Source organism: Ammospiza caudacuta, chromosome 35, assembly GCF_027887145.1.
Source record: "Ammospiza caudacuta isolate bAmmCau1 chromosome 35, bAmmCau1.pri, whole genome shotgun sequence".
Taxonomy (NCBI): Eukaryota; Metazoa; Chordata; class Aves; order Passeriformes; family Passerellidae; genus Ammospiza; species Ammospiza caudacuta.
Genome location: NC_080627.1, coordinates 204,813 through 225,085, shown reverse-complemented (window position 1 = coordinate 225,085; position 20,273 = coordinate 204,813). Strand labels below are relative to the sequence as shown.

Here is a 20,273-nt window from a genome sequence, read left to right as displayed (position 1 = left end):
ATTCAAGATTGTCTAATTGTCCTAAAGCTTTAGCTGCAGCTACCCAAGCTAGTCCAAATTGGGGTAGCTACCATCCAACACCTGGATTAAAGCTTGCAAAGCCATCTCTTTGATATCATCCAATACTTCTCTGGGGATACCTGCTGCTTGATCATCTGGTAGGCTGTGCTGTCCTTCTCCAGCTAGATGGTTGATTGTCAATTCTGCCCTTGCCTCGTTATTAGCATAGTCTGCTATTAATTGATTTAGTAAACACTTCCATCCTCCTTCCCACAGGGTGTATTCTGTAGGTGACAACAACATGGTCATAATATTTTAAATCATAGGGAGTTAAGACCTGTGCTGTAAACATGGCCCTCATTAGGCCATTAAAAGAAGGAAAGTCCCTCCTATGGTCTTTAGCGTCCCTACACAGATCCTTGATTTCCCCATAAACCAATGGCTGATACCTGGGATTCTGCCCCCTTCTTTCATAACATACGGGAGCAATGAGGAATTTCGAGACTATTTCTCTATCTTCTTCTTTTCCCAGGGATCTTCTGGGGTTGAGGGGTGAGGTGGCTCTGTGGAATCCAAACTGTCTTCTGGGGAGGAAGAATAACTTGGAGCAGAAACATTTGGGTTAGAAATAGTGTGACAGTTGGGCTTAGTATCTTTGACCATGGGGGTTATATTGTTGCCAGAGGGTGAGGCAAAGGGCACTGCCATTTTGTCAGGTGTTGGGGAGGAAGGGCCTTGATTTAGGATGGTGGACTTCCAGGGTGGAGTTCTGGAGGCATGGCCCAGGGTAAAGATGGAATGGTTGACAGTGGGGCATGACCTGCATTTGTGGGCGTGGAGTCCGGAGGTTCGTTCAGGGCAGAAGAGAAGGTTGTGGGAGCAGGAAGTGGAGGAGCCAAGATGGAGGGAGGATGGTTGGGCTTCCAAGCCACATTCGGGCTCCTGCCATCTTAACTCTCCCGGGCATGATGCTCCAAGACAGCATGGCCATTGCCATCTTGGACCAATGCGGAAGGTCTGAGAAAGGCAGGTTTGAGGGGAGGTCCCAAGTTAGGAGTGACCAACGGATTGAGTTTTCAACACACAGCTTGCTGGTGAAGGGTCTCAATGATGGTGTGGAAGATGGGGAGCATGAGGGGTGCAATGGCGTCCCTTTTCATCAAAAGGTTGTACAACTTAACTCCCACTGACTCCCAAAATTCAGTGGCATGAATTTTGCCAGCAGAGGTGTGAGGAAAATATTTAATGATCTATCTCATTATTGATTTTATTTGGTTCTTTGAAAATATTACGTCATGATCAGTGAGAATTAAAGCATCCATTTATGCTCCTTTCTACTTTGGACATCTGGCTGCCCATTTTTCTCTTTCTCTGCACTATGGGTAAGAGCCACCGGAACACACCAAATCAATTATGGGACGTGGGTGCATATTGTAAAAACACAGTGGCAAAATGGGCAATAAATGTCTTGCATTTCCCCAAACCCACCTGCAATCCTATGCAGGTAAAACCGTTGCTGTCACTGCAGATCCTGGCCAAGGTTCCTTGAAGCAATGATGAATCTGCCGGGCAGCACAATCCAGACTTCTGGGAAACATTGGCCTATTCATCAGCTAACCCCAGCTGACATGACTGACACAGGGAGCCCTGAACGTCAGGGTCACTTTTCAGGCACCAAATGTCACAGTGAGGGTGGCTGCAAAAAACCTCTCTGGTTCCCTGGCTTCAGGGTGAGGGTGGCAAAAATGAAAAGGAGTGGGTTCGATAGAGTTGCCCAAAAAGAACTTTAATAACAGGGTGAAAAACAATAAACATGGAAAAGTCAAGCACAGTACGAGGGGCAGGATCTCAAGACCTGAGACAAAGGGGAAGCAACAACATAGACACTTGGGGCTAGAAAACTAGAACAATAACCATATGGAAGAAACAAGTAGCCAATAAACCAATAGGGGAATGGAACTTGGACAACTTAGCATAACAACACTAAAGGCTTATGGGGGAACTCTCAAGCTCATCCTAAATTAAACGAATGATTCTTAGATAGAACCTCACTCCCAGTTCTTCCGGGGTAAAATCTGACTCACTCTGAGTTACAGCTGGGCTAACTCCCACATAGCTGATTTGCACTGGCCTCTTGGGACCATGCAGCCCAGCAGAGCCACAATGATGTCCTTGGTTCCATGAAGCTCTACAGTATCACAGTGGTCCCTTGGATCCATGGTGCTCTTCGATGTCACAATGGCCCCTTCGTTTCACAAGGCTCCCAAATGTCACATTGGTCTCCATAGAAGGAAACCATGGAGCCCCATGTTTCAGGAGCTGATGAGCGGCAGCCAGGAGAGGTCAAGGCAAGCCTGACCTTTCTGTCCTGGCAGATTTGCTCTGAGCAACCCGTGGATATTCACAGTTATGAATGTGGAATCCTAATTTCATACATTTGTGCCTGGAGAAGGATGATTTTTTTCCATACAAGGAAAAGCACAGAGCCCTTTCCAGTGTTTGCGAAACAGGTGATTGCTCTCAGGAGTTAAAGACCAGCCAGACCTGTCTGTCCTGGCAGCTTTTGTCTGGCAGCAATCTTTGGATACACACAAATTTGGAGGTGGAATCCAAATTTTGGCCAAGGATACCTGGAGAAGATGGACAGTTCTTTTCCATAAAAAGGAAAGCCCCGAGCCCGAGTGTTTTAGGGGTGGATGAGAGTGGCCTTCCATATTCCAAGGTCAGCCAGACCTGTCAGGTGACCCCTGGGAGACCAAGGCAGCCAGACCTATTTTGTGTTCCCTTGTTTCCACAGAGCCCAGCAGTATCACAATGGCTCCTTCCTTCCATGAGGCGAAGTGCCACAGTGGTTCTCTGGCCTCCATGATGCCCTCAGGTGTCATAATTGCTCCTTGGTTACACAAGTACTTTATGGTTACAAAAGGATCTTAATAGTCTCCATGGTTCCACAAGGCCCCACAGTGTCCTAATGGTCTTTGGGTTCCATGAAGCCCCTCTGTGTCAACATGGTCCCTGGATTCCCTTGAAACCCAGTAGTGCAACAATAATTCCCTTGTTTCCACAACTTCCCATAGTGTCACAATGACTCCTTCCTTCCATGAGGCCCTGCAGGGTTACAATGGCCCTTTGGCTCCACGAGGCCCTGAAATGCAGCAATGGCCTCTTGGTTCCATAAAGGCCTGCTGCTTCACACTGGCCTTTTGGTACCATGCCACCCAACAGAGCCACAATGATATCCTTGGTTCCACGAGGCTCCACAGTGTCACAATGGTCCCTTGGTTCCACGAGGCCCCACAGTGTCACAATGGTCCCTTGGATCCATGGTGTTCTACAGTGTCACTACGATGCCCTGCATTTCACAAGGCTCCAAAGTGTCCAAATGGTCTCCATGGTTCCTCAAACTCCACAGTGTCACAGAAGCCCCTTGGATCCATGGTACCCTGCAGGGTCACAATGTTCCCCTTGGTTCCACAAGTTCCTACAGTGTAACAGGTTCCACAAGGGCCTGCAGTGTCACCATGGCCCGTTGGTTCCACAATCCTCTGCAGTGTCACAAAGGTGTCCAAAGGAAGGAAACAAGTGAGCCCCAGTGGTGCAGGGGCTGATTAGAGGCAGTCACCAGAGGTCAAGTCTAGCCAGACTTGACTGTTCAGGCAGATTTTTTCTGGGAGTAACCCTTGGATATACGTAATTTTACATGCAGAATCCCACTTTTGGCCATGGGTGCCTAGACAAGAAAGACAATTCTTTCTCACAGAAATAAAAGCACAGAGCCCCAGTGGGTCATGGTCAGATGGGAAGTGGCCCTTGACATGTCAAATTCAGGGGTACCTGTCAGACAGCGCCCAGGAGGCCAATCCAAGCAGACCTGTTCCATGTTCCATTGACTTCATGGGTCCTAACACTGTCACAATGGTCTCCTTGATTCCATGAGGTCTGGCAATGTCACAATGGTTTCTTGGTTTCATGAGCCCCAAGAGAGCCACAAGGGTCCATTGGCCCCATGCAGCCCCGCTGTGAAACAATGGCTCCTTTTATTTATGAGTCCCACAGTTTCATCATGGACCCTTCCTTCCATAGGGCCCCTGACTTGCACAACAGTACCCTTGATTCTTTGAGGTTCTGTAGTGTCACTGTGGCGTCCTTGGACCTGCATTGTCACAACGGACCCATGGTTCCATGAGGTTCCATTGTGTCACTGTGATCGCTGTCAGAGGCTGTATGAGATCGATGTCCTGAGACACCTTGGGATTCTCAGAATGCCCGTGTGGGGCCAGGGCAGGGTCAGGCCTTGGTTTGTGGTGGGACACAGCCCCGCCTCCAGCCCTGGCCTGACAGACCTGTCAATCACAGAGCAAATGCTGTGCTCTCCCCACTCTGATTGGCTGAGCTGTCAATCAATCACATGCTCATATCTGGTGCTACCCTGTCTCTGACTGGACAAGCAACTGGCAGTCCCACCCCAGGGGTGGGCCCATGGGGGCCCGGGGGTTAAAAGCCAGAGCACGAGGCCAGCCCATGGTCTGGGTTCTGTCTTTTCCTGGGGTTTCTCTGTTAGAGATGCTGGAACCCCAGTAGCTGGTACCTATGTGCGTGTCTTTCTGTAGATCTTCTGTCTTTCTGTTGTTCTCTATTTCTTCTCCTTCTAATCCTACTTACCTGGAAAATTTTTTGGTAACTTCACATGTTAAGGGCTAAAGGTTTTTAGGTTAAATGTGTCAGAATCCAGGGCACAGGGAATATTTCTCTGTCTGCTCTGAGGCATTCTGACCCCCAGAGAAACACTGCCTTTCACCTTTGCCTGTGGAAAGGACTTCCAAGACTTTGGGTTAGATTAGAATTTACCAAAGTGTAAAATAAATAATAGATAACAGTATAGTATGTCACTTGGGTGAGAAATTTAGGTTTTGGGATTTTTAGTATGGTGTAGATAGGAAGCAAGATGGAGGAATTGGGGTGTAGTCCCTGTCTTCTTCTTCATCTACTCCATTTTCTACAGTGTTGATGGAAGAGAGGGATTCGTCAAGGAAAGCACAGTGCAGAGATTATGTGGACAGTCAAGGGATGAGTTATTGGTAGATAACTCGAAATAACATATGTTTTAAGAGTTACTTGTATGAAACAACTTTAAAAGACCTTGAAACCGTACATTTTGGGGCAATTTTGGGGTTCTTTTCCAGCATGCTGAGGCTGATGTGGACAGCAATGCAAAACTTTAGATAAGCTAACAATAAAGAGGAAGATGAAGACCGAAAAAGTCCTGTGCATCTCCTTTTACCTGGCACAGAATTGCTGCTGGAGGGTTTCCCCTGCCCAGAAAGGCCCAACATAAAACAAACATCAATAACAAGTACCCTAAAAATATTTGTAATAAGTTATCTTTTTTCCGTAAAGTTGTTTACTGAATGGTGTTGTCTTAATTGGCCAATCATGTGAAATGTGTTGATTGAAGGGCCAATGAGGTACACCTGTAGCAAACCAAGGTATAAAAGAAGAGGATTGAAAAATTGGGTGGCTTTTAGCCTTTGGCCTTCTGATCTGAGTCTGTGTCATCTCTGATTCAACAGTCACATTTGGGGATCTGTGGGGGCTATTGGGAATCCTTTCTGCACCTCGTGACCCAACAGGAGCTTCTCAAGTAAACTTTGCCTGAAGCTCCCACTGTGCCCATGACAGGAACACCTGTGAGTGTCTTGGACATCCCAGCTCTTTGGCAGCCTGGGGACTCCTGGGATGTCACCGTGGAGCTCTCGTTAGTGCCTGTGACAGATCGGTGCCTTTGCAGCCCAAGGTCCCCTGGGATGTCACCATGGAATGGCTGTGACTGCCTCTGACCACAAGGCTCTTTACCATGCCAGAAACTGCTGGGAGCTATCCATGGAGCCCCTGTCTCTGCCTGTGACATTCCAGCTCTTGAACAGCCTGGAGACTCTTGGAAAGTCCCCATGGAACTGCTCTGAGGGCCTGTGACAAATCTGATCCTTAGCAGGCAACCATCACCAGGACCCTGTTCCTAAGGTCAGTTTCCATGGCAACCATCACCAGCCCCCTGTTGCTATGCTCAGTCCCTTGGCAGCTCCATGGAGACCCCATGCCAGGGGTGGTTTCCACGGACACCAGCTCAGGCCTTCAGCCAGATCCTTTTGCCATGGCAACCACTGGCAGCCCCATCCCCAGGCTCATGGGATCCCAGAACCACAGAATTGGCTGAGCTGGGTTGGACCCATCAGGATCCTCCAGTCCAACTGCTGGCCCTGCACAGGACACCCCAACAATGCCAGCCTGGGCCTGGCAGCGCTGTCCAAACGCTGCTGGAGCTCAGAGAGCCCTGGAGCTGGGACCCTTCCCTGGGGAGCCTGGGCAGGGCCCCAGCAGCCTCTGGGCAAAAACCTTTTCCTGACATCCAACCTAAGCCTGCCCCAACTCAGCTGCAGCCGTTCCCTCCACTCCTGTCCCTGGGCACCAGAGGGAAGAGGTTCCCACAGCCCCAGCCAGGGATCTGCTCCCAAGGCTGTTGCCATGGCCACCAGGGCTGGGACCAGCTGGGATGCTCGGTTTCCATGGGCCGGGGTTCAGGAAAGGGATTCCCCAATTTCCTGCCCCCGCTAAAACTGTGCTGCCCTCGCTGCCCTCCCGCCTCCCATGGAAAGCACAAAAGGCAAAGATCCCAGGCTTGGATAAGAACAATTTATTGGGAACAACAATGAGATAAGGAACAAACAGAAACAGAAATGATATTGATAACAGAAGGGATAAATGAAACAGTTTGCTGGGAAAACTAATACACAACAACAGGCTCTTCCTGGCCACAATTTCCCCTGTCTGGAAAGGACACCCTTCTCCTCAGGGAGAGAGAGAGAGTCCCTTTCCTGCCCCTGGCAATGACCTGAGGTGGGAGTGAATGTAATGACATGGCCATGGCCAGACCCTCATGTTCTTCCGTCTCACATCATGTCTTTGGCAAGGGCAGGAAAAGGGACAGGTGTCTTTCCAGCATAGACCACAGGGAACATGGATCACCAGACCTCTTCCCAATGTGGGTTCTCCCAGGGGGGATGAAGCTGGAATGGTGAATGAAGCTGTTCCTGCATTTTTGGCATTTGCAGGGCTTCCCTTACTGGTGCCTCTGTTGGTGTCTGGTCAAGTGAGAGCTACTGGTGAAGCTTTTCTCACACTGGGGACACTTGTAGGGCCTCTCCCCTGTGTGGATGCGTCGGTGGGTGATGAGGGTGGAGTTGTGCTTGAAACTCTTCCCACAGTCGGGGCAGTGGAAGGGCCTCTCATCCGTGTGAATCCGCTCATGCAGGAGGAAATGGGAGCTTGTCTGAAACCTCTTCCCACATGTGGTGCACTGGTGGGGCCACTCCCCAGTGTGGATGCGCCAGTGCTTGATGAGGTTGGAGTTGTGCTTGAAGCCCTTCCCACACTCAGGGCAGAGGAAGAGCCCCTCCTCGGTGTGAATCCGTTGGTGCCGGAGCAGATTGGAGCTGCTCTGAAACCTCTTCTGACACTGGGGACACTCGTAGGGCCTCTCTCCAGTGTGGAGACGTTGGTGGGTCACAAGGTTGGATCTGTAGCTGAAGCCCTTCCCACACTCCCCACACTTGTAGGGCCATTCCCCAGTGTGGATCATCTGATGGCTGATCAGGTGGGAGCTGCACCTAAAATTCTTCCCACACTGCAAGCATTTGTGGGGCTTCTCGCCATCATGAAGCTGCTTATGGACCACCAGCTCTGAACTCTGGCTGAAGGTCTGCCCACCTTCCTGGCTCAGGGTGGCTCTTTCTTCTTCAGAGAACCCTGGGCTGGGTTTGGAGCCCCTCCTCATGGGGGATTCCTGAGGTTTTTCTTCCCTGTTGGATTCCTGTGTGCTAGAATCAATCAAAACGGCCTCTTTCACAAGGTTCTGCCATGCAGATTTTTCCTCCCTGGTCTCCATCCTCAGTTCCTTCCCTGAGGAAGGAAAGACAAGGAGAGGATGGGATTTGCCTCTGCGCAAGAGGGAAGGGGAAGGAGATCCCTCCAGTACATCCCTGGCAGGACAGGGCTGGCAGCAGAGTTGTCCTGCAGCCGGGGCCTGTGCTGGGCTGGGAGATGGAGCAGGAGAGAGGGGGAAAGAGGAACTGACTTCCTCCTCACCTATCTGGGTGTCCTGGGGCTCCTTCCTCTTCCTCACAGCCTCCTTCTCCATCCAATCAAGGTTTGGGAATGGGAAATCCTGGTTTGGGAAGAAAACAAAGGGTGCACACATTGTCTTTTGTACTGGTTTTAAGGCAAACCTGGGGAGGGTCTTAACCAGAATGACAATTAAAAAGAAAACTAAGATCAAGGCAATGATACAGAAACACTGCCTTAAACTGACAGAGTCAGGATATAACCTGACACCCTGTTGTTCAGGGTGGTGGCAGCAGTCCCAGTAAATGGTGGTTGCAGTTCTGTTGGAGAGATGAAGGTGATTCTGTTGAAGCAGTGATCGTGTAGAAGGGTCTGGTATTCCTTTGGAGGTCCAGTGGTGGGTATGGAGCTCTTGTCCTCTGGCAAGCCAGTAGGCAAACTGCTCCTGGTGTGGCAAGTCTCAGCTTATATCCAGGTAGGAATGCTTGGATCCTCCCCCTGGGCGGAGCATCCCACAATGGGAGGATGGAATTTTATCAGTCCTGCAGTGACACTCAATGGCCCATTCACAGAAGATATCTCCCCTGGAGGGCGTTATCAGGGCTGAGTCATGGAAGAGATAAAGAACACTGCCCCACCTGTTTATAACAGTTGCTGAAGGTGGGGATTGAAAACATGCATTTGGTTACATCTTGCATTGCACCCTGAAGCAGTGGGGTAATCCCTGCTCAGAGGGTGAACACCACCCCCCTTACCCAAACTGGCTCAGGTGTAAAACCCCCACCCTGGGAAGGCCACACACACACAGGGGACAATGTCACACTTACCCTGCCCCAGGGGAGGGCTCTTTTTCCTGTCATTCCCTTCCTGTCCCCCTTTTTCTATCCCATTCATTGTTCAATAAAATTCATTTTGGGTTTGGTCTCATTATCACCTTAATTTGGGCAGAGGAATCTAACACTTTTCTTAACCAGTCTCACCAGACTGTGAAATTATTTTGGCACAGTGAGTTTAGGCACTGTTCTCTGACCCCAAGTGCCTTTGACAACAGCATGGTTCCCTCCTCTGAGGAGGTTGTGGTTCTCTCTGGAGGAACTCTTTGAAACTGGGCTGCAGCTTCCTCTGAGTGACTTATGGGAGAACTGATGAGGTAAATCGCCTTTGTGGGCCTGGAGTGTAAAGAAAATATTTTGTTGTCCTTCTATTACAGCGACCTGATGAAGGTCTTCAGGGTGAGAGAAGTGGACGAGAATCTTGGTTCATGATCAGAAGGCTGGATTTATTGATATATGATATATAATACATTATAACTATAATAAAAGGAATAAAGAGAAAAGTGGCAGAGGCTTGCTAAGCTAAGAATAGAAAGAAAAGAATGAAAAACAAAGTTCTGTGTCCAGCAGAAAGCAAGGACCAACTCTCCCGTGAGTGGTCAGCAAATCCAAACCCTCACAGAAGACCAATCACAGATGCTCCTGTTACATTCCACATCAGCAGATAATTATTGTTTGCATTTTTCTTCCGGGGCCTCAGCTTTCCAGAAGGAACAAATCCTATAAGAGAGGATTTTATGAAAAAATGTCTGCGACATCCTTCCTTGAAATGTTTTTTAAAATCACAGGAGGAAAGGGAGCAAATGATACCAGCGAGACTGACAAGGTTCATTCACCCCATGGTGAGGAACATAAGGCTGCTATAAGTCCTACAAGAAGGTCAGCTCAAGTAGCTAAATTCCCAAATAACTCCTGAATTCCCAGGCTTGAGTGCTTTGCGAAATGTGAGAATCATTTTTCTCTTCATCCCTGTCGCCTTTGTGACAGCTACAAAGAGTTTCCTTTCCTTTTAATGATATCTGTATTGGGCTGAATTTACACTTTTATCAGAATGTGCTAGCAGCTGAGCTGGAGCTGTGCAGGAACCAGTGGAACTTGGAATTGCCACAAAATTGCTTGTACTGTCAGTTTATTAATGTTTGGGATTTGTTTGCATTTTCATCACATCTGACTTGTGGGAAACTCAAATATTCATCAAAGTGATTTATGCAGAGTCAAGTTTGATTTCTGCGAAATTATTTTGTCCAGTGCCCAGGGGATGCTCGAGGGGTCTCATTGTCTCTCGCCCTGGGGGATGCTTGGCAGGGCTTTGGGGGGGTTGTCCCAGTCCCTGTCACCCCAGGGCATTCCCCCGGGAGTGTCCCAGTCCCTGTCACCTCAGGCCATTCCCCAGGGGGTCTCCATCATTTTCATCCAGGGAATGCCTGGGGGGTCTCCCTCCCTCTAATACCCTGTGCCAGGGGGTGCTCAGGGCAGTCTCTGTTCCTCTCAGCCGAGGGGATGCTCGGGGGTCTCTGTCCCCTCACCCTGGGGGATGCTCGGGGGGTCTCCATCCCTCTGGCCTCAGGCAATGCCTGTGCAGGGCTGGGCACCAGGGGCTCTGTGTCCCTCTCACCACTGAGGGTGCTCGGGGCTGGGGGGGCTCTCCGACCTTCTCACACCTGGGGAGGCCGGGGGGGTCTCTGTCCCTCTCAGCCCTGGTGTGACCCCACCCAAACATCATTGGGGTCAGAGGGACACAGACACCCCCAAAGCCCCAGAAGGGCTGAACCTGAGATTTGGTTTGGGGCTGAGGATTTAGGAAGGGGCTGGAGTTAGGGCTGAGATTTGGATTAGAGCTGGGATTGGGGTTAAGGCTAGACATGGGATTGGCTTTCAGGCTGGGGTTGGGATTGGGTCTGGGGCTAGAGAGTCTGGCACTGGGATGTGATTAAATACAGAACTGTAAGTGTGTCTAAACATGGAGTGAGACTGAGACCAGGATCAGGGTCAGGTTTGGGACTGAGCTCACCCAGAGCGGGACAGGGAGAATGTTATGGTGGGAAGGGTTTGGGAAAATCCTTGTTTGGGGAAAAACAAGCTGTGAATGTCTTGGGTTGGGGATTCTTCCCACCCATGTCCATTTCTAGAAGTCACCTGATGTCCAAAAATCAAGAGTGAATCAAAAAACCCACCAGGCGTTTCCCATTTCCAGTCTCATCCCTCTTGGGTTATGGTTGGTCCCCCATCTCAGGGCTGGTGGGGATCCCATGGGTCCTAGGGATCCCCCCTCTCCAGGATCCTGCTTTTGGATTTTGGGAGGTTCTGGGGTCACAAGGTCTCCCTCTCCAGCCTCCCCTCAATCCAGCGCATTGGGGTTCCCCTTTCTTTCCACCACCCTGTCCTGGTTTAGGGCAAAATCAGTTGAAACCCTCCAAAAGGAGTTTCCTCTAGAATGCCGATTCAGCAGCCCCACCCTCAGCCAGCCCGGGAAAATATTTCCGGGGAGAAAAGTGGAAAAAAAACTTTATTCTACAGGCAAAGCATTCACCAGCACAAAAATTGAACAATATTAAGCAATAAAACCTCCTGCTGCTCCAAAATAGATGACAAACTCCGAAAGTCCCTCCTTGGGTTGTAGCTCCGCGCACTCAGTGTCTTATCAGTCTCTTTTCAGTCTCTTATCAGTCTCTTATCAGTCTCTTTTCAGTCCCTCCAGCACTGGAAATGCTGGCCCAGGCTCAGCCAGGTGGGCCACAGGTGCGAGGTGCCGGTGGTGTTCTGACTGTTCAGTGCAGAGCAGGTTTAAACAGCTCCAAAGAAAAAGAAAAACCACAGTCCAGGGAACTTCTCTGCCTCAGCAAGCTAAAAACTAACTAAAAGCAAAGGAGAGCTCTGTCCTGCTCTCTGTCCATCCATCATCTGGAATGTGGAGGAGTGAGTGCAGTGTATGAAAACAAACTGCAGCTTCTTCCTCCTCCCCTTCGGTCCCAGAACCAGCCTTAAAGGTGCAGAACTCATTTCTGGGCTAAACAGACCGATGGGGTGCGAGCATCATGAAGTCACCCCAGGACACGCCCCTGTCAGGGTCAGGGGGTCCCGTCCCCGCCTCATCTCCGGGCTGCCGGGGGTCCCCCAGCTCCGGTATCGCCCCTTCCCCTCTCCCCGCCCCGGGGGTCCCCCGTTCCACAGCCCCGGCTCTCACGGGGATCCCCAAAACCAATGTCCCGCCCCGTCGGCACCGGGCCATCCCCACGTGGAACCCCCGGGACCCTCCCGAGGGGCGATCGCGGCTCCTCTGCCCCCGAAAAAGCTCCTCTTAGGGAGCCCGGGGATACCCGGGGCTCGAGTCCGGGATCTGCCGGCTCCGAACACTCTCCAAAAAATCCTCCCGGAGACCCCTGGCTGGAGCCGGGGCGAGCTCGGCCTCCGCCCTCACCTGCGGCTCGGGGCTGGGGGCGATGCTCCCGGGGCAGGGGGTGCTGCAGGCTCGGCGTGCGGGCGCTGCGAGCGCCGGGATTCTCCCGCTCCTGCTGCTCCTCTCCCTCCTCTTCCTCCCGCATTTCCTCCGCTGCCAGCCCGGAGCCCCCTTTCCCACCGCTCTGCCCCGCGGCCCCGCAGCACCGGCTGCTGGGTGGGGGAGCCCCCGATCGGCCCCTTTTTCTTTCTCTATTTGAGACCTCTTCCCGATTTCTTTCTCTCCTTTTCTCCCCCCTATTTCTTGTTCCATTCAGTCCACGCTCAATAATCGTCGGTTGCTTTCCCACGCTCTCATTCGCTCCTTCACTGGGGCAGAGGCCTCTCTCCCTCGCGGGGTCGTAATCCATGGACAGGGTCCCTTCCCACCCCAGTCCCTGGAAAATGTCCATCAAAGCCACCTTTGCGGTGTGCTCTGGAGTCCACAGAGCTGCTGGACCTTTTCCCGTGGCCCTGCACAGCTCCTTGGGAGGCACGGCAGGAGCAGCACCCTGGGAGCCTCGGGAATGCCCCTCTGGCATCCATGGCACACACTGCCAGGGGCTGGAATTCCAGTTCCCAACCAGGAAAAGATGTTCCTCCCCTGGGAGGCAAAGACCTTAAGAAGAAGCCAAAAGCCAAGTGGAGCAAGATCTTACAGTGACATTTCACTGCCAGCCTTCATAACTTCACCCATGGTTGTTGTAGCTCCTGGACTGGGAATTAAATCAGGGCACGGTCATTGGTGGGAGGTGCCCTGGGTCAAGGGAAATGCTGAGAGAGAAACAGAGCAGGCAAAGAGAGGCAGGAGAGAAAGGAGGGCACCAACACAATCAACTGAGAAGGTTGCGCTCTGAAAAACAGAACTGGAACTGATGGAAAATGAATGGGACAGAAATCAGTAATTCTGAAAGTTTTATTTACTATCAAAATACATCCCACACAGTCAGCCCCCTGAATCCCGATATCATAACCTCAAATTTGGATCCCACTTCTCCCAGTCTGTATCCAATCCTATCTCACCCTGGCAGCTGTAGAATTGAGTAATTTTAGCATGGGACTGAATTTTTTTGAAGTGGAAACAAGGCAATTTGTAATGGGATTGAGCCCCTTGAGGGTAAGATTTAGGTGTTTTCAGTGGGACTGAGTCATTTTGAGGTGACAGATCAATCCATCTTTACTTTTGGAGTGTAAAGATATGGAGAATACTTCCTGAAATCCCCCAAGAACCCACAAATCTTCCAGAATATGTCCCCAAACTATAAATTCCTGCTCAAGTAACTGTTAACTGATGGAACTTTCGACATCTTTGATAAATTTCTTTCTTTTTAGTCCTATTTCAGATGTTTTTAAGTGATAAAGAAAAATCAGAGAAAATTGGGGCCAAACCAAAAGGATAACTGGGCAGGTGTCCTCCCAGCGCAGATCACTGAATGTGGGTCACCAGGGCTCTGCCCACATGGATCCTCCCATGGGGGATGGAGCTGGAGCAGTGCTCGAAGTTCTTCCAGCAGTTGGGGCATTTGCAGGGCTTCCCTTTCCAGTGTGTCCTTTGGTGTCTGGTCAAGTGAGAGCTGCTAGAGAAGCTCTTCCCACACTGGGGAAACTCACAGGGCCTCTCCCCAGTGTGGATCATTTGGTGGAAGATCAGCTGGGGCCTCTGGCTGAAGGTCATCCCACATTCCCCACACTTGTATATCCTTTCCCCAGTGTGGATCCTCTGGTGGTGGATCAGGCTGGAACTGCAGCTGAAGCTCTTTCCACATTCTGGACACTCATAAGGGCCTATCCCGGCTGTGAATGCACTGGTGGGTGATGAGTTTGGAATTTTGCTTAAAGCCCTTACCGCAGTTGGGGCAGCGGAAGGGCCTCTCCTTTGTGGGAATCCGCTCATGCAGGAGGAGATGGGAGCTGGTCTGAAACCTCTTCATACACTCAGGACACTCACAGGACCTCTCCCCAGTGTGGATCATCTGGTGGCGGATCAGGTTGCTCCTCTGCCTGAAGCTCTTCCCACACTCCAAGCACTTGTGGGGCTTCTCCCCATCATGAAGCTGCTCATGGACCACCAGCTCTGAGCTCTGGCTGAAGCTCTGTCCACCTTCCTGGCTCAGGGAGGGTCTTTCCTCCTCAGAGCACCCTGGGCTGGGTTTACAGCCCCTCCTCCTGTGGGATCTCTGGGGATTTTCCTCCCTGTTGGATTCCTGTGCCATTGAGCCACTCAAAACAGCCTCTTCCATGAGGTTCTGCTGCAGAGATTTGTCCTCCCTGGTCTACATCCTTAGCTCCTTGTCTGGGGGAAGAAGGACAAGGAGAGGATGGGATTTGCCTTCATGCCAGAAGGAAGGGGAAGGAGATCCCCCCAGTGCATCCCCAGCAGGACGGTGTTGGCAGCATGGTTGTCCTGCAGCTGGGGGCCGTGCTGGGCTGGGAGATGGAGCAGGAGAGAGGGGGAAAGGGGCACTGACTTCCTCCTCACCTGCCTTGGGCTCATGAAGCCTCTTCCTTGCAGCCTCTGTCCAGCCAAGGTTTGGGAACGGGAAATCCTATTTTAGGAAAAATTCAGTGCATTAGCACATTGGGTTAGGGGGTTCCCATGCCCAAGTCCATCTCTACAAGTTGCCAGCCATCTGAAGTCCAGAAAAACCTCCCAAACACCAAAATTCAGCCCTGAAAATGCCTTCCAGCAGGTCCCTGTCTCTGGTGTCTCCCATTAGGCATTCGGGGTTCCCCTGTCCCAGCCGCTGGGAGTCCCAGAAATCCAAAAAGGTTCCCCTTTTCCATCTCCCCACTTAGGGATGCTGGGAGTCTTGCGGTCCCAGTGTCCCTTCTCCCCTCATTCTCTGCTCGGGGCTGCAGCGGCTCCAAGGAGTCCCCCCGGCCCCTCTCCAGACAGTTGAGGCTCCCGCCAATGGCAGCGCTCCCCCCTCTCTGGGCTCCCCAATTTGGGCTCCTGGGGGACACAGGGCTCTGCTCCTCCAGGCTGCCTCTGCCGGCAGCCACCACAGGCACCCCCCAGTGTCCCCCCAAGGGGCATTTTCCGCTCAGCCTCGGACTGCTTCATTCTCCAAACATCCCCCCCAAAAAACCCAACCCAGGGATCCCCCCAGGATATCTGGGTCGAGCTCCCCTGCCCAGGGCACCCGTGGGATTGTGGGGGGTGATGATCCCATGGGTGTGGGCTGCAAATTCAGGAAGTGCTTGACCTCGTGGTTCCTTCTCCTTTCCTTGATCTTCCTTTGTCCCTCCTTTTCCTCCTCCTTCTCCCACATCTCCTCTTCCATCCCTCCTCCTCCTCTCTGAGCCCACCTCTTCCTCTACTTCCATCCCTTCTGGCTCTCCTTCTTCATCCCTGCCCTTCCCTCCCTCCTCCTCCTCCCCCAGCAGCCACACCCTCGGTGCCCCATTCCCGCAGCCCTTGCAGCCCGTGGCAGGAGCGGGGATGGAGCCGGGACAGGTAGGGATGGGCAGCGGGGGGCTCTTGGCTGCTCCCAGCTGCTGCAAGCCAGGGGAACCCTGGAAAAAGGAGAGGCAAACTGGGCAAACTGGGGGCTGCACATCCAAACTGGGCCTTGCTGGGGATCCTGCCTGGTCACTGCCAGCCCTTGGGGCTCCTCTCAGGAGATCCGGGAGGGGGAAATGCAGAGAGGGCTGGGGGATCCCAGGAGTGGCATCCCTGGGAGGGACTTGGCTGTACTGGGGTAACTGGAACCTTACTGGGACCACTGGGAGTGATTGGGAAGGACTGAGGATTGGGACATGCTGAGGGCAAGTGGGATATACTGGGAATGCCTTTGACCTTACTGGGATGTCTGGAACCACACTGGAAACAACTGGGAGCATGCTGGAGGCAAATGGGAGCAAGTAGGAGTGACTGGAATCACACTGGGAGGAAGAGGGATTACTGGAATCATGCTGGGGGCAACTGGGATCCTACTGGGATCACAATGGGAGCAGCTGGACCATGATGGGGGACACTGGGACTGTACTGGCAGACTCTGGGACTGCACCGAGGGTGACTGGGAGTGGCTGTTAGCAACTGGGATCAGGCTGGAAGCAACTGAGTATTGACTGGCAGTGACTGGGAACATGCTGGGAGCACCTGGGATACAATGGGAGAGACTGAAACCACAGTGGGGGTAAATGGGAGCAAATGGAACCCCAGTTGATGATAATGGGAGCAGCTGTGCCCATGTTGGGATCATACTGGGATCCTGCTGGAACTGACTGTCATCATACTGGGATTGACAGGAATACTACTGGGAGTATCTGAGAGTGACTAGGATCTTACTGGAATCAGACTGGGAGTGGCTGGAAAGATGCTGGCTATGACTGGAACCATGCTGGGGGTAACTGGGAGCAACTAGGCCCACACTGGGAGTGACAGGGAGTCACTCTGGGCATTACTGGAATCAGATTGGGAAAATCTAGGGGTGACTGGGGTCACTGGATGTGACCTGGGTGTGACTGGAAGCAACTGAGATCATAGTGGAAATGGCTGTGATCATACTGGGAGAGACTGGAACCATACTGGGAATGACTATGCATCCTACTAGGATCATCCTGGGAGCCACTGGGTTTACAGCAGATGTGAATGGACCCTGACTGGGGGTTACTGGGAGCTACTGGGCCCATGTTGGGAGGAAAATGTGGACACATTGGGAGCAACTGGGATCAACTGGGAAGTACTGGAACCATGCTGAGGGGACTGACATCACTGGGGCAACTGGGAACAACTGGGACCACGCTTTGGGCAAGCCAGAAACTGGGATCATGCTGGAGGCAACTGGAAATAACCGGGAAAGACTGGGACCATTCTGAGGGAACCAGAACTTTCTGGGCACGCTGGGACATACTGGGAGTGTCTGTGACCATACTGGGAGGACTGGCACCACACAGGCGGCAACTGGGAGTGAGTGGGACCATGCTGAAAGGGACTGGGACTATTCTAGGGACAACTGGGATCATACTGGCAGGAACTGGGAACAACTGGAACAATTCTGGCAGCAACTGGGATCATACTGGGATCACAGTGGGAGCAGCTGAGTCCATGCTGGCATTGACTGGGATCACAAGAGGGTGACTGGAATCATACTGGGATTGACTGGGAGGGGCTGTGGGCAACTGGAATCATGCTGAAAGCAACTGGGAGGAAGTGGGAGTGACTGGGAGCATGCTGGAGGTAACAGGGAGAGGCTGGGAGTCACAGGGATCATACTGGAGGCTACTGGGGTCCTGCTGGCATTGACAGGGAGCAACTGGGATCACACTGGGGGTCACTGGGATCATACTGGGATTGTAGTGAGTGTCAGTAGACCGTGACTGGGTGTTATTGGGAGCTACCAGGCCCATGCTGGGAGACAACTGCGCACACACAGGGAGCAACTGGGAATGACAGGATGCATGCTGGTGACAACTGGGATGTCCTGGCAGTGACTGGGATAAAACTGGGGGCAGCTGAACCCCACTGAGGTAACTGGGAGTGCCTGGCAATGACTACAAGAATGTTCAGGGCAACTGGGATATACTGGGAGTGCCTGAGACCATGCAGGTGGAGACTGGGACAACACTGGGAGCCTCTGGGAATGTGCTGGGGAAACTGGGACTATGCTGGGGGAACTGGCAAAAAGTGAGACTGACTGGGGCCCTGCTGAGGGAGACTGGGATCATACTGGGAGTTACTGGGACTATACTTGAGGCAACTGGTAGAACTGGGAACGCACTGGATGAAAGTGGGAGCAATTGGGACCATGTTGAGAAAAAATTGCATCATAATGGGGAATGACTATGAGTGCCTGGGCTCATACTGGGAAGAAGAAGGATCCTGCCAGGAGTGAGGGGAAGGGACCAGGATCGTGAACCCAGTATGAACTGGGTTCATACTGGGAGCAGGGCTCCTTGACAGGCTGGATCCATGGCCCAAATCCAACAAGGTGAGGTTTAACAAGTCCAAGTGCCGGGTCCTGCACTTTGGCCACAGCAACACCTGCAGCAGTACAGGCTGGGGACAGAGTGGCTGGAGAGCAGCCAGGCAGAAAGGGACCTGCAGGGACTGATGGACAGCAGGCTGGACATGAGGCAGCAGTGTGCCCAGGTGGCCAAGCAGGCCAATGGCTCCTGGCCTGGATCAGGAATGGTGTGGCCGGCAGGAGCAGGGCAGGGATTCTTCCCCTGTGCTCAGAACTGCTTGGGCAGCACCTCAAATGCTGTGTCCAGTTCTGGACCCCCCAATTTAGGAAGGACATGGAGGGGCTGGAGTGTGTCCAGAGAAGGGCAACAAGGCTGGGGAGGGGTCTGGAACACAAGAGCTTTCAGGAGCAGATGAGGGAGCTAAGGTTTTTATCCTGGAGAAGAGAAGGCTTCAGGGGAGACAAGGCAGTGTCAGGGCACAGGTTGGACTTGATGATCTCCAAGGTCTTTTCCAACCTTGCTGATTCTGGGATTCTCTGAAACCACCCTTGGAGCAGTTGCAGGATGAGCCCTGGGCCTCCTCTTCAGAAGCTGCAGCAGCCCAGGTCCCTCAGCTTCTCCTGCCAGCCCCAAAGCCCATCCTGTCAGTCCTGCAGAGCCTCTGCAGCTCCTCCTCACTGCCCAGAACACGGAGCCCCAGAGCCAGACAGAGCAGCCCAGATGTGGCCCCCTGGCCTGGGGTGCCTCTGACAAGGGAGCAGCACCAGGCACTGCAGGAGCCTTCAGACAATTCCTGCAGAACTTCCAGGATGATCCTGCTGCCCAAGGGACGTTCCCATGGGGCCAAATCAAGAACTTCAATGGGGAGTGGGCCCAGAAAGGAAAGGGCAAACAGGGAAGGGCTGTTTGCAAGGGAGGAAACAAGGCTTGGCAATAGGAAGAAATCTGTAGCAAGGAAAAGCAAATAAAGCAAAGGTGAAGCCAAGGTAATGGTCAGGGCAGTTTGGGGGTGGCTGCCAGGCAGCCCTGGCTCTGAGCAACAGCGTCTGCAGTGGGACAGGAAACTCCCAGCTGATGGGAACAAACTTTCTGGCTGACTGCAGAGGCCAGGACAAAGCTGAGTGGTTTCCCTGCCATCCCCCAGCCCTTGCTGGCCCCAGGGGCTGATGGCATTTGTGCTCCCTCAGGTTCATGTCCCCACAGCAACAGCATGGGGGTGCTCCCGCCTGCTGTGTGCAATGCAAACGGGGCTGCTGAGCCAGTGCTGCCGTGTCTGTGCCTGCAAGGATGGGGCACCTGTGTGAGCTGGGGGAGAGGCCAGGGCTGCAGAGGGGGGATGTTGTTGGCAGCTCCATCAGGATGCTCTGGGACGCTGCCCTGGGCTGTCCAGCGCACTGGGGATGGATCAGCCCCTGCTCTGCTGCTCCTTCCCATCTCCCCAGGGTCCTTGCAGAGCTCCAGCCATGCTGTTTGCCCCCAGCCTTCCCATAGCCAGCCGCCAGCCTGGGGCTGCTCACGGGGGTTTCTGTGATGAGCATTGGCCTGGGTGTGTTCTTGAGAGAGCCTGGGCAAGGAGCCTGGAGCCCCCAGGGCCTGGGCTGAGGCGTCAGCGCTGCCCCAGCAGTGCCCATGGCCTGTCCCTGCTGCAGCCCCGGCACTGCCACCCCCAGGGCTGTGCCTGGCCCCGAGAGCACTCAGGCCCTGCAGCAACACCAGGGCCACCAGGGCAGTGGGGCAGGGCCATGGCAGCAGCACTGGCAACACCAAGTGCTGCTGCTGCTGGGCACAGCTGCTGGGCCAGCCCTGATCTGCCCCCAGCTCTGCACACAGACATTGCTGCTGCAGCTCCAGAGAAGGCAACAAAAGGGCATCTCTGTAGAAAACTCTGCTGAGGTATCCTTTAGTTCCTCTAAAGCCAACAAGAGCGCAGCTCCTCATTGAAACAGTCTGTGGCCACAGGTAAGGTGGAGAGAAACA

General features: G+C 52.8%; 1 protein-coding gene across 1 annotated transcript in view; it reads right to left on the bottom strand.

The window, feature by feature from the left end:
* Positions 1-7,117: 7,117 nt before the first annotated feature.
* LOC131570463 (zinc finger protein 271-like) overlaps positions 7,118-20,273 on the bottom strand; it is a 30,120-nt gene continuing 16,964 nt past the window's right edge. The window contains exons 3-6 of the mRNA XM_058822817.1: positions 14,335-14,487; positions 13,846-14,171; positions 12,370-12,871; positions 7,118-7,764 (exon numbers count right to left, since the gene is read on the bottom strand). Coding sequence (XP_058678800.1) covers positions 7,118-7,764; positions 12,370-12,871; positions 13,846-14,171; positions 14,335-14,487 — 1,628 coding nt within the window. The remainder of the gene's footprint in view (positions 7,765-12,369; positions 12,872-13,845; positions 14,172-14,334; positions 14,488-20,273) is intronic.